At 38.5% G+C, this 13,892-nt stretch overlaps 1 protein-coding gene across 16 annotated transcripts in view; it reads right to left on the bottom strand.

Annotated features, from left to right (window-relative positions):
* PARD3 (par-3 family cell polarity regulator) overlaps positions 1 to 13,892 on the bottom strand; it is a 444,458-nt gene that overhangs the window by 163,371 nt on the left and 267,195 nt on the right. For 14 of the 16 annotated variants that reach the window (XR_012633185.1, XM_074899991.1, XM_074899996.1 and 11 more), the window contains one exon: positions 4,787 to 4,937. Coding sequence is in view for 15 of the 16 variants with exons in the window: in XM_074899991.1 (XP_074756092.1) it covers positions 4,787 to 4,937 (151 nt within the window). In the remaining variant the exon portion in view is untranslated. Of the gene's footprint in view, positions 1 to 4,781; positions 4,938 to 13,892 lie in introns of all 16 variants that reach the window. The other 2 variants (XM_074899993.1, XM_074899998.1) reach the window with 1 other exon arrangement.

Here is a 13,892-nt window from a genome sequence, read left to right as displayed (position 1 = left end):
AGCTCCAGTACCAAATGGCTGGTCTCCAGGTGAATGAGGACTTTGACCTTAGAAGGAAAAATATGCTAAACAGCAACACTTCAAACCTATAATAGTATAGACCTATAACAGACCAGAAAACAGTTTGGACCTGAATTAAACCACCAACATAAAGCACTCCAAAAAACCCCTGAGCATTCACAGTACATAAAATGAATAACAGGCTGGCTTACTCATGAAGAACCAAACTACTCCAGGTCATTTTAAATCTTGAAAATCCCTGAAGTTTGGTTAATCTGTCTGCTGTGATAACTTGGCTCCCATACTACGCTGCACTGTCATGGTACTGCATCTGGCTTGGTTCTTGTGCTTTTGCTATTGCTTTCTCTTTAAAGGAAGGTCAAAGAAATCTGTTGAACACCCTTATGATATGTTCAAAACCAAGTATTTATGAGTGACTCTCATGACCATTTTGATATCATGGGATTCAGACCAATATTATGCTTCAAGCTTCTTCCACAAGTAGAGGGCCTTTCTTGCTCAGACATGGCAAGTGATTCCTAACCTTCCTGAAAAAATTTGCAACAGCTACTCTGTGATGAAGAATGAAGTATTAACCAAAGTAATAAATAAGAGTAATAAGTAATATAAATAACAATCAAAGAAAATAGTGATGATGATGATGATAATAGTAGTGATGAGACTTCCTACAGGACAAATACAGAGAATTGTGCAATAAGAAATTAGAACTTCTCCTAATCTTCTTTTTTATTTTTCACTAACAGCATATTTGACGTCAGCAGTATACTGAATTTTGGCAAAATTTACCAGCAATACTCATCTAATTTTCCAAGATAAATAGAGGTGGCATTAGGAATAAATGTCTGGGGAACTTCTAAGGACAAAAATGTCTCCACTATATCCAGGCTTTGGATTTCAAGAGAGTGCTCAGATCTGTCTAGAGTATAGTAGCAGACCACCACATTCTAACCAGATTCCTGGCCAGGGAACTGCATTCTGCTTGTAAAGGTTTATTTTCAATTCATTGACACACACACTCCACACTTCTAGCTAATTTTTTTTCAGCAGTGCTTCCTCCTGATTCTAGCCTTAAGATAACAATTATTTATGTAGAGAACAAAGTACTTCCTGTTGTGTAGGAACTATCAAACTTTACAAAGTTCTGGGGGACCCTTCAGGATGAAAAGCAGATTCAATGCAAGCTATTGTTATTTTGCGTACCCCCTGATAAATAACTTCTGTTTAATCACTGTTAGCAACAAAACCACCATGTTCATAAAAAAAAAAAAAAACAAACCAGCAACTAGAAGAAAGAGATGAAAGAGGACTTTGTACTAAGCTGCTTGTCGAATAAGAATAATTGATATAGACAGCAGCTATGTATTTGCGTATTGCAAAACTCAGGATCATAATGGATGATATCAAAGAACAGTGTATTGGAAGAAGAGACTTGAATTTTTAACTGTAGAGCCAAGCAAACCAGCATAACACAATTATTATTTTGTATGTACTAATAACATGCAACCTGAAAATATTAAACATAAATAAACTTAAGGGTTTATTATAGCCATCTAATTCTTAGAAGACTCAATTTGTATAAATAAAAAAACACCTCACCAAAACCAAAAATATAATCCCCTGAATACAGAGAGCGGTATCTCCTCTCCATCACAAATTTTCAGTAAAATATTATCAAGTGAAAAAGCATAAGAAAACCTATAATAGCAATAATCATCTAGAAAAGCAGATCAACATAAGAATCATCAGAAACATTAAAAGATTCATGTAGCCTTTCTGCAGTAAGCACACATTATTTTACATAATTTAAATCACGTTCTAAAATTGGTATTTTATTCCCACTCTCACAGCAAGGATCTGACAAACAGTTCTTGCTGTCAGTTACGGATTGGAAGAGTAAGGCAATTGTCTTAAATATCTTTCCTGAAAATTACATTAGATGTATTTAAAAGAAACAAAACTCTCTTAGAAGTTTTGTTCCAACTTTAAAGCAATGACTGAAAAGAGCAGGCATTTTCCAGACCTTGAGATTATCACTTTTGAATAGTCTAAATTAGGAAGGAAGAAAACTCAAACCCCATCAATTTTATCCAATAGCAAAAGCAGAAGGACCTACTCCTTCACACTTGAAACCAAACTGTGACCTTGTCACCACAAGGTACTGATAGTACTAAAATTTTACATAGTTAAATCCACTGGGGGGTAAATAAAAAGACATCAGGTGATTCAGAGAGCCCATAAGTCAGAGGGCTCCTCAATATGGAGAGAGCACTCAAGGGAATCAGCACTGAATAAAGCACTCCTTTTGGCTTGTTTACATGATCAGGATCTTCATGGGAAGGTACAGACCTCCATTCTTCCTCTGACAGATTCTTCTTAGGACTAATCCTCGCTTTTATTTTCAAGAGAGGAGAACTCTGGAAGAGTCATGTAACATCACATATACAAATACCATATATTTCTCAATAAAATTTCTGAGATTTTCCTCATTATCAAAGCTAATAGGACAGGAATTCTGCTGCATAATAAATGACTGAGTCTTACAAATGTTAGCTACTCTGAAAGAAGCAACTCTGCCTCTCTCTCCTAACAAGTAATAATACCTCTCTGTTATATGGCAATGCAAGAAAACATGCATGTAATGATATCACAAAATATTATAAACACTGCAGTTTTAACTTAGTGGTATTGATTAATTCAGAAAAATTAGCATATTAAAAAACTGTTTGCTTCCTAAAAACTGGGTTTAAACATGACATCTCTGTGAAGCTGCAGTGATTGCAGAAGGGAATGAATGACCCAGTTCTGGCATGAGCAGTTTTCAGTTACGCTGGACTAGATCACATTTACTATGTGATTCAGGCATAACTTGATTTTTCCATGTGCTTCCAACTAAAGCATCAATGGATTTAAGTCACGACCAATTTTCTGTATAATTCCTGATTTCTGAAAATAACACAGAAATACAATGATTCAGAGGAATTAAAACATTTACTTCAGGTTATAAAACATTAAATGCAGGATGTATTTTTTCCCCAATGTCTATACTGCAGAGGCATCCAGAAGCATTAGATTTTAAGAGCTTTGGAAAGATTTTTTTTCTTTTGTTGAAGCACCAATTACTGGCTATTGCTAAAGGGATGATACCAAACTGATGAACCCCTAGCTGATTTGGCATGGCAAGTCCTGTGTTCCTTTGATGTGTAAGTAAACTGCATTGCTGACACACATGCACACAGACTCTCTCAGGGTTTCTTCTCCCATCACTGGACAAGGTGTTTAAGGGATAACTCATTAACGCTTATATGAGCTCTATGCATAAATCCTTTGCAACACTGATGGAAAAAGCAGAAGGTAGAGCTTTGCCAATGTTTTATCTAAACCCGTAATACCACAAGAACTAGTCCCTTCTATGGAAGAGTAGTGTTAAAGACTTCAAATTATTTTATCACTCCTTAAATTTGTCAACAAATAAATAAGTTTTTTAAATTGTTCTCTTTAAGAGCATATGACTTTGCGTGAAAAGGTTTCATTCTTCCTTAATTCTCAGGTATACAATTTTTCTTACAAGCTGCACAAAAGGTAATGCAATAAAACAGAGTATGATTTATTTCTAATTACTGTTGTCCAAATGCACAAAAAGACTTAACTGAAGAAGCATCTTAAATAGCGAATTTGTGGATTTTCAGTTTAACAAGTGTTATTCTGCTACCACAAAGAGAAAGCAAACCCCAAAATACAAAAATTTTTAAAAAAAAACAAACCAAAACGACAACCCCAAAGCAGAGTGAAATATATATACAAACTGTTGACTGGAAAAAGCCTAAGTGGTGGACTTTAATTTTCTGAGGCTGAAAAATCAATCTGAAGCAATTAAAAACTAAGTTCAGCCTTGCTTCATATCAAGTTTATAGCAGCTTCTTCTAATATATTCTGTGTGTGCCAAGCACAATAAAAAAAGGTCCCAGATTTAATGGCCACATCTTATGTTTAAAACTTGCAACTCAAGCAAGCAATCGTCGTGTCTTCTGTCAGGTGCTATTTTCATCAGGATGCTTTTTGTGTTTAAATTTGAAAATCCTTTCAAACTAATCCCATCCTAGTCAGTAAATCTGATCACTCCTGTGGCAAGGCAAGTCTTTATTACCTAACTCTGTACAACGGAAGCTGAATTGCTGCAGAGCAACTGCTAATAACCTCATTATCCACTGGGGCCATGCAGATGGTATGGCACAGAATCTACACAAAGGATGCTTAAAATTAGTTATGAGGTTTTAAAATTTGTGTCCTGCAAAGCAAAAATGCAAACAAATTAATGAAATGTCTTAATAAGCATAAATGGATGCAAGTTTGTCCTATTTATTTTTGTACTTTAGTGTGACTGGAACAGAGGAGAAGAAATGCTGAAATTAATTATAGATTCCCAGGAGTCACTGATGTTTATGTGAATGAAGGCTCAACACGGAGATTAGACCAACCAGTAATTTATTGTTCCAGATTAGACACTGAAAAACCATGTTAAATGCTACTGTTACTTGGGTTTTTTTACCTGACATGGGATACAAAATTCACTTTAGAATTCCATTTGGCTTTCTTTCCCACATTAACTATTGAGAAAGCTTGCATAGAACAATTTTAAGGTATATTTTAAATTGGTCAGTGCAACCTCCATGTTCTCCAATTCCCACATAATACATTAATCACCCTTTGATGAATCACAAGAGAGGAATAAAAACATGCCCTGATTAGCAGAGCTGATCTGACTCACCCATTATCCTACTCAGTGCCACGTTCCTTGTGGGCGACTCGCTGAGACCCTCAATCCCGCCGTAGAGGGAATGGGAAATCCTCCGTTCCCGGTCATCCAGCAGAGTCTCTATGGGCAGCTCTGGCCCAGAGGGGCTCCCAGGTGACTCCAACTGTACAGAGAGAGGAAAATTAATGCCCAAGGTCCATTTAGCAGCATGGGGGAACTGTAACAACTTGCCCGAGGCCTAGACCTGTCTGTGCACCAAATGAGATAGAACTTCTCACCCTGGACAAATATAATTTGCAATGACAGCTCTGCTTAATGACCAACTTTCTGGGCCACTTTACACTGCACCTCCCATGGTGCCTTGTCAAATTTCAAATCCTTCCACAGAAAATTGGTGGAAAAAAGCATTGATTTTTGGTGTCTCTTTATTGGATAATTTCTTAAGCAGACAGCTTTGTCTTTTTTCAATACTATCAAGCAGACAGCTGGGCCATCTTTCCATCTGTCAGAAGGTGGCCCCTGTCAGGAGTGCAGAGCAGGAACTCCATTTGGAATTGGGCTGCTGGTGCTTTTTTGAAGTGCTGCAATTTGCTTTCAAATGTAATAATTGTGAAAACCCCCAGGAAACTCTACCACAACATATTAGTAACCAATATGCAAACATTCAAAAATGTATTGTTAGGAGGGAAAGAAAAAAAAAAAAAAGTAGTCAGACTTCCCTAACTTTTTTTTTTTTCTACTTATGATGAGTTTCTTTGCTTTGCATTTCCTGGATGCAGGGTACAGAGACCTCACATACTTTGTTCAGTCTGGAAGCTTCCCTAAGCCCTGGCAATGCTGCAGCATCCAGACAGAGCCACAAAATCCAGAACTGGCAAGACCTGAGGTACCACCCCCCCCCCCCCCAGGCCAACCCTCAACCCCTGGAGCTGCTGGGTCCCTGTCCACCATACTCCAGGCAGATCTCCTCAGGGAATTACAACACAGATGAAGTAAGTGGTGGAAGAAGCGATGGAGATGGGGTGCTTGGCCACATGCACAGACGAGAAGACTGCACATACAGGCTTCTTCGCCATCCTAGCTGCTCTCCATCAGAAGACTCCCCTGAGAGACTTCCCCGCTCAGCCTTTGTAGAAGGTAGAAGCTAGTTATCCCTTGTTTTCCTATCTATGCCTCTCAGATTTTTCAAAAAGACAGGAAAAAATTGAGTTTTACTCTGTGAGCCCCAGAGCATCAGAGCTCAGTGCAAAGCAGCACCTGTGTGAGGCAAAGAAAATAATCTGCTATTGTCTCGCTAGGTTTAGCCACCCCATTAGCCATGGACAGCTCCACTGCCACTGCAGCTCCTGGGAGTAAGGAGAACAAGCACCCATGCGCTCACCAGTCAGTTTGGATGCCCAGTTTGTGACCACCCTGTCGCTCACTGCAGAGATAAGAGACTCCCCACACCATCAACCAGCCCTCATACCATCCAGCCTTCCTGCCCCTAAAGCTCTCGGTTCACCTGAGCTCTAGCATCCTGCTGGCTACTTGGTATGGCTGCCAAGTGAGTTTTGGCTAGACCATTAAAACACTTCACCTAAACAGCGTGAATTGAATCCAGCTCTATTAAAAAAATAAACAAATACGTAAAAATAGGTGCATTTTGCAAGGTAATAATATGAACTTGCACGTCAAAGCATTTGCTGTTCTCACCAACACTCCTCTTTGTATTGAAGTGTATAGTTAAATCCCAAGAACAATGTCCTTATGCAAATCCCATGGCATATATTTTATATGTATTGAAATACAGCGGGGACCAGATACTGCAAGCATGCTGCAAACTCTTTGAAGCCACTGGGAACGCTTATTACAAGGGCTAGTCTCTAAACGAGCATGAGAGGAGTAGTTTATAGTTTCATGAATTACAATAGCAAGCAACATGTTTGTTGGTTCTTTTTTCTTCTTTAAACAGCTGCCCATTATTAATCATTCTACCCACAAGCCCCAGATGACTAAGAAATATGTGCTATGAAACATTTAAAAAAATCTGCTTCAAGAGCTACAAAGCACTCAGCTACAGTCTCCACAGCAGAAGCTTTGAAGTTAGCCCAATAGACGAAGGACTTCTGATATTTGGGTGCTAGTGCAATGCCCAGTACATGGAGGGGTGGAGGTCTGCAAAATGATGCATTACAAAGTCGAGGTGACCACGATTGGGAGGTCACAGAATCTGTAAAAATTATTTCTGTTCAAAGCCATCATCTGTTTAATATAAATGAGATATTTAATGAAGTTCCAAATTGTAGACTTATCTCTCCCAGTTTGATAAGCACTAGGGAGATTTACTGCATCGGAGGGTCAACACAATTACAATTGGAGGCACGTCAAGCTGCAGGAGAATAATAAACTTGCAGTGCAAGTGAATTAGACTCAATAAGGTTTAAATTGTGAAATGAGGATTTGTTTTATTAGTTTTTTTAAATTGCAGATTACAACTGACAGCTTTACTGAAAAGTAAATTAAACAATATTTGTAGCCTCTGTTATAAAGGAATCTAAGGCAAATTCAAGAAGAATAGAAATGTTAAATTCTGAAACAGTGTAAGAAAAAAAAAGCACAGCAACATTCAACTGCTTGAGAACTTAAACTTGCATGATAAAGGCATTAAATGATGAACTAACCTTTATTTCACTGCCTTTAAATAAGGTGTGAAAATATCAAAGTGCTTTGGGATTTATTCTCCCAGTGCTGTATTGATGACTTTATGTAACTAGTGTCCAGCTTTTAGTGAGCCCTGTCACACAGTCCTTTATGTGACAACCCATCAACTTTCAAACTCATTTGTAGGAAGGTCTCAAGAGATTTTCAGAAAGATACTGACAAGAAGAAATCTCTGAATCGGAGAAATACATAGAAATTCACTCCTGGTAATGCAGTAAAGTACATGGTAAATAAAAGAAAAATCAGGAGTGCTGTGTTTAGATGGCCATGTTTTGAAAAGTGAATCACGTATTTTATAATCTTCATGGGGAAAACTTTTTCCATTTCTAATTAGCATCTCAAAAGATGTGTTTAAACAAAGCCATCGACAGCCAACTACACAAATATTTTACAAAAGCTACAATACCTTTTACAAAATAGCAAAATTTAGACCAGAATTACACAACTGGCTTTCACCGAAAAGAAATATTTTCCTTACATTGATAACAGAAAGTTTGTGTAAGAAAAAATACACTAATTTTGGAAACTGTGCTGTGGGCAAGACAAAGAGACTGACAATCCAAAGCAAGATTGCAGTTCAAATAAAGACTTGCTCTCCCTGATGCATTTCTAATAAGGAGCTTAAATTACACATTCCAGCTCCTTCCCTTAGCTATCAGTATAATTTAATTTGATTAACTGATAAAGAGTAGGTAAGATAAACAAAGATGTATGAATTCCTGACGTTCATTAATGGCCTGGTCAGGAAAGCAAGCTAGGCAGCAGCTGGCCCCTATGCTTCCTATCGAAAGCTGCCCCTAGCAGCTTCTTGATGTGATAGCTCAGTCACAGACTGGTTGAGGTTGGACAGAACCACTGGAGATTATCTAGTCCAACATCTTGCTCCAAGCAAGGTCAGGTTGCCCAGTGCCTTGTCCAGCTGGGTTCTGAATACCTCCAAGGACAAAGACTCTACAACCTCTCTGGGCAACCTGGTGCCAGTGGTTGACCACCCTTTCAGAAGAACTTTCTTTTCTTGTCTTTAAAGAAATTTTTTTAATTTCAGTTTGTGCCCACTGCTTCTTGTCCTGTCACTGGGCAGCCCTGACAAGTGTCTGGATTGGTCTTAGTTCCCTCCCTCAGGTATTTACAGACACTGCTAAGATCCTCCTGAGCCTTCTCCTCTCCAGGCTGAAAACAGAGAGTTCCCTCTCTGGGTCCTAGCACTGATCTATAATAAACGATCATATTTGTAAAAATGTGATAAAACCTCACATGCTACTGATTGACTGTAGCTCCTCTTCTCTCCATTCTCTTAAAATAAAAATAGAAACAAGACTTTTTTTTTTTTTTTTTTTTAAATAAAAAAGGTCTCTACCCTGGCCCTTTGTCATTCAGATAAGAACCAGCTGTTTGCTAAAGCACTGTCTGTACTAACTAGTCCAGCTGCTGCTTATCTAGATGATAAAAGGACAAATAATGCGGTCTTACTTAAATACCACCATCCATCCTATCTGAGGTTATGCACATAAATATGAAAAAAGTTTATGCACAAGAACGTTGCCAAAATATTCAAAGCATAAACAAACTTTTTTAAAAAAAGAAACCATAATCAGACTCCCTTTTTCCTTCAGACAGTTAATTATCCAAATACTGGTATGCAAGCATTACAGATTTTAAAGAAGTCAGTATACAAATTTGCTATATATTACACTGAATCCAGTGTACTGTAGCTCTTTCTGTCACACAGAATTATTCTCCAGGCTTTCTTTTTGTTTTCTTAGATCTGTGTACTGTAGCTAAGATATTCAAAATCGTTCTGCTTCTTTTTTCAACGGAGATCCTTTTAGAATACTACTACCAATATTAAATTTGGTTTTCTTTGTTACCACCCAAGCTGGGATCCCACTTTAGGGACAGACTTTGCAAGATGCAAAAATGTAGGCACACAGCCAGTAAAAGGGTCAGGTCTGACTTAGATACACAGTCATGCACCAGTAAATGTAAAATTAGTACAGTGTTTCTAAGAAATACCACACTCTTGGTTAGACAATGTTAAAAGTCAAGGAAAAGACAAGAAATGCTTTTTTGAATGGTGGGATGAAACCCACACAACTTAAATGTAGTTAGATGATAGGTTATAGGGTATGGAGACGAACCTGGGCCAAGACGGAGCTTCTAAGTTGATAGCAATGATAGAAAACACGTAAAGGAGAAAAAAGTAAGTCAAAATAAATGGGGACTGGTAGAAAGGCAGAACAGGTTACTACAAAATAGAAAACCATGTACATATTTTCCCAACAACTAACTTTTAAAAGTATTTTTTGGGATGTTTACCATTAGAAGTTTATCTAAGTACACTGAAAATCATGCACCACAAAGACCACCAGAAACCTAAAAGGAGACCATTAAGAAGTCCTGTATTAGAAGCTCAGGTAAAAAATGCCAAAATTCAAAAAATCCACCCCAATATGGCCCAAGAAACTGAGAGGAAGAAGAAAGAATTTAAGCAGCACCCTTCAGAGGATGATCAGACTGAAGGTAAGACATTCACTAAGGACATCTGACATGAGAAGGTACACAGGGAATCAGTTGCACCCCTTGATGGCAAGAGTGAAAGGGGCATTGAGGGACAAGTCTGCAGTAGGGAAGCTAAATAATTTCGTTGCCTCAGTCTTTACTGTTGAAAATAGCAGGGGGAAGAGAGAAGTGAGATCAGCCAGAAGAAAATACACAGGAGCATTAGACTAAAATGGGTAGGTGAGAAGTCATCATGTCACCCAGGTTGGATGTCATTCTCCTGAAAGCCCTGAAGAAACTCAAACATGAAATTAGTTAACTGCTGACCAAAACATTCAACATACTGTTACAAATGGCCATGGTACCAGAGGACTGGTGGTTGACGGTATTCCTAGAGGGAATCTTGGGAACGACAGACCAGGCATCTGACCTCCTTCCAGATAAAATGGTGGCATATATAATAAAGAGTAAAATCACTGAGCACGATGGACATGGGTCCATGGGGAATGCAGACTCCATGGGGAAATCCTACCTCAGTGGGATGCTGGAGTTGCACAAAGATGCCACTGAGCTCTCAGGCAATGAAACAGACATGACGTATCTTCATTTTCAAAAGACTCTACCAAGGCTTCATATCAAAGGCGTTAAACATTTTTCTTGAGATTGGACTACGTTTTTGTTTTCTCGGTTGAAATCTGGCTAAAGGGTTGGACACAAAGATCAATCATCAGGGTGGAGAAAAGCCAGCTGTAGGTACCCCAGGGACTGGAGCTGGGAACAGCTTCAGCTGAGGAGCAGCTTTATCAGTGACCTGGAGAAGGGAGTGAACAGTGAAATCACTGTGTTTGGAGAAGATGCTAAAGCCTTTTTGATAGTTAAATGAACTCCAGAAGGTCACCTCAAAACTAACGTAGCAAGAAAAGTAAACCCAAACCTGACATATGCATTTCAATGTAGGTAACTAGGTAATGCATGCAGGGAAAAATAATGCTGAATGTTTTATATTTCCACACACACAAGGAAAAAAAAATATGCTTGTTTGTTTCCTTTCTTTTATAATGAAACCACACATTTCCGAAGTCTCTTCACTGATCTGTCTACCAGAAAATTTATTTAAGCAGTTGATGAAGTCCTTATATGGTCTGGATTCATGACTGTTTCTCTGCTTCATGGTTTGCTCCGTTTTCAACTCAGCAACTGAAGCAAAGATGAACAGACATGCAGAAAGAAATTTGGGGATCTGCAAACCTTCATTTCAGGCAGATTTGGCAAGATATTCTGTCAAAACAGGGAGATAGACAAGATAAACCCCTGAAATCTCTCACTTTGAGGAAAAGGGTGATGCTCTTTTAATGGCAGACAAGTGCTGCCTGTGTATGACATGAACAGAGTGCAGACGAGCACTCCGTGCCTCTAAGCTGTCCAGGTTGCAGAACTGAAAAGAGCAGGACTCCAAAAGTAACAATTACCTTTATTTTCATGAATCATCACACACGCCACCAGCTGCACAGATCTGACTGACAGTCATGCCTAAGCACTGTGTATGCATTATGGCCATTCAGCCAGCAGCTGTTTGCCCCTACAGGCTAATCATAATAATATTACTAATTAACAGAACAAGTTGCAAGGAGCTCCAGTGTTTCTCCTTAAATCTTCATAATTTAAAAAATGTCAGCCCTGAGTTGAAGATCTAAAAACCTGATGGCCACATCTTCTGAAAACTGAGGTGTTAAATACTGGCTGTATATGAAAATCAAGTCAATGCTATTTGATATTCTTCCTGATTTTGCCACTGTCTACACAACTTTGAGAATGTACCTTAAAGTCTCTCTTTCATTTATATATGGAAGTTGAAGAGTCAACACACAATGCTGATCAGAGGGCAAAACTGAAAGTTGAAACCACATATTAGAACAGCATATTTAACATTTTTGAAAGGGGGGTGGCAACCTTAGATATATCCAAATTCCAAACTAAATATTTTTGTTACATTAATCTAACAGCATCCATCAAATATTCACTGTGTGATTTTTGCCTGCAGTGGCTGAGATATTAAACAGAGCTTTGCAATGTTTGTAGTAGTGGAGCTTACAGAATTAACTATATTACTGTACTCTATGTAGACGTAATGCAAACAGGAGAAAAACTCAGATATACAGTTTTGGCTTGGAGTTCATTCATAACTACCACTCACTCCATGCTTCTATTAATATTTACTACAAGATAATTCACTTGAAAACCTGGATGGATTATACTCTATCTCCTGGTGAGTAAATGACAATTCTTTCTACAGTCAGCTCTTCAGTTCAGTAAAACCACAACAGCAAGCATAAAAATGCTTTTTACCTTCTGGGAAGTTTGCGGTCTCTTTTGAGTTTACAGTTATGTAAGCACTGATGATGTAAATGATCTTCTCACTACCTTTCTGAAGACAAGATAATACTCTTATGGTGTTTATGTACATTTTTGTTGTCACTATAATTGCTTTGGAGGCTCAGTCTACAACATGAGAACCAGTGAAGCTGTATGAGAATAATGCTGGCATGAGAAAGAAGTATCAGAGGTCACTTCACAAAGTTTTAAAATAGTTTCATGCTCAAGTTAAGTAGACTTTGACTTCTGAAGCCTAATAAAGCTTTCTGACAAAGAAACAGCTCCTCTGCAGCAGACTGGAGGCAACTGTCCCTGCCTGTCTAAACCCAGGAAAACAGGGGCTGAGCCATCCTCTCTTCTCGACAGTAACCAATACAAAACGCATGTGAAAATTCTGGTCTGAACTGAAACAGAAAAATGGCACTCTGCAGAACCGTGCTGTCAAATGAATTCTACCCATCCTGCAATTCTTAGGGCTGATTATGAAAATGAATATTAAAACCAGAAGAACAGTATTCATACTACTAACTTTATTAAAATCCAATTCAAACTCAATTTTATGAAAGAAAAAAACAGGCTGGGTTGCCTGTCTCAAAAGAACTCAGTTTGATTTTACAAATGCAAAACAATTACTGGACTTGAAGCCACGGGGGAAAAAAAGGCTTGTTTTTTTTTCTTCTTTTTGCTGTTGTTTTTTTAAACAACCAGATAGCAAATACTTTTATGATCCAGACATAAGCATAATTATTTTCTGCACTGGCATTATCACCCCTTGTACAACTTCCCCTTTGAGATACTTGTGGCTGCTCTGTGGCACAGCAGACAATCCCAGGGCACAGAGTTCTGACCTCGTGCCACAGTGCAGGACTGACCATGCCACTGCAATGGAAGGGAATGAACACGGGTGTTGGTGATGCACAAAGGGAATATAATCAAGCTCATTCCACTTAACTGTGGTTCTGCAAGACTAACAAGAGTGTAAGCCATAATTTTGTCCACAAAGTGGGCACATACAATGCTGAATCAACACAGGAAAGAAATCACAGAGTCATAGAATACCATGTTGGAAGGGACCTCAAGGATCATCTGATCCAACCTTTAAATCAGTTGAACAGGATCTTTTTTGTTGCTGTTATTTTATGGTGACTCCTTTGGAGAACCAAAAGAGAGAAAAGCACAGAAAACACCAGAGAAATACTTTCTCAAAAGGTAAACATTTATTTTTTGAGAAAAAACAGTAAGGAACTGGAGATGTTTAGTCAGGAGAAAAACAGGCTCAGGGGAGACCTTATTGCTCTCTACAACTACCTGAAAGGAGGTTGTAGCAAGGTGGGTGTCAACCTCTCTGTCAGTTTCTTCTCCCAAGTAACAAATGATAGGACAAGAGGAAATGGCCTCCAGCTGCACCAGGGGAGGTTTAAACTGGGTATTAGGAAAAAATTTCTTCACCTGAAGAGCTGTCAAGTATTGGAACAGGCTGCTCAGGGAAGTGGTAGAGTCTCCATCCTTGGAGGTATTTAAAAACGTGTAGATGTGGTGCTTA

The sequence above is a fragment of the Athene noctua genome, chromosome 2, assembly GCF_965140245.1.
Source record: "Athene noctua chromosome 2, bAthNoc1.hap1.1, whole genome shotgun sequence".
NCBI classification, from domain to species: Eukaryota; Metazoa; Chordata; class Aves; order Strigiformes; family Strigidae; genus Athene; species Athene noctua.
The sequence above is the reverse complement of the archived record's forward strand: the minus strand, read 5'-3'. Positions and strand labels throughout refer to the sequence as shown.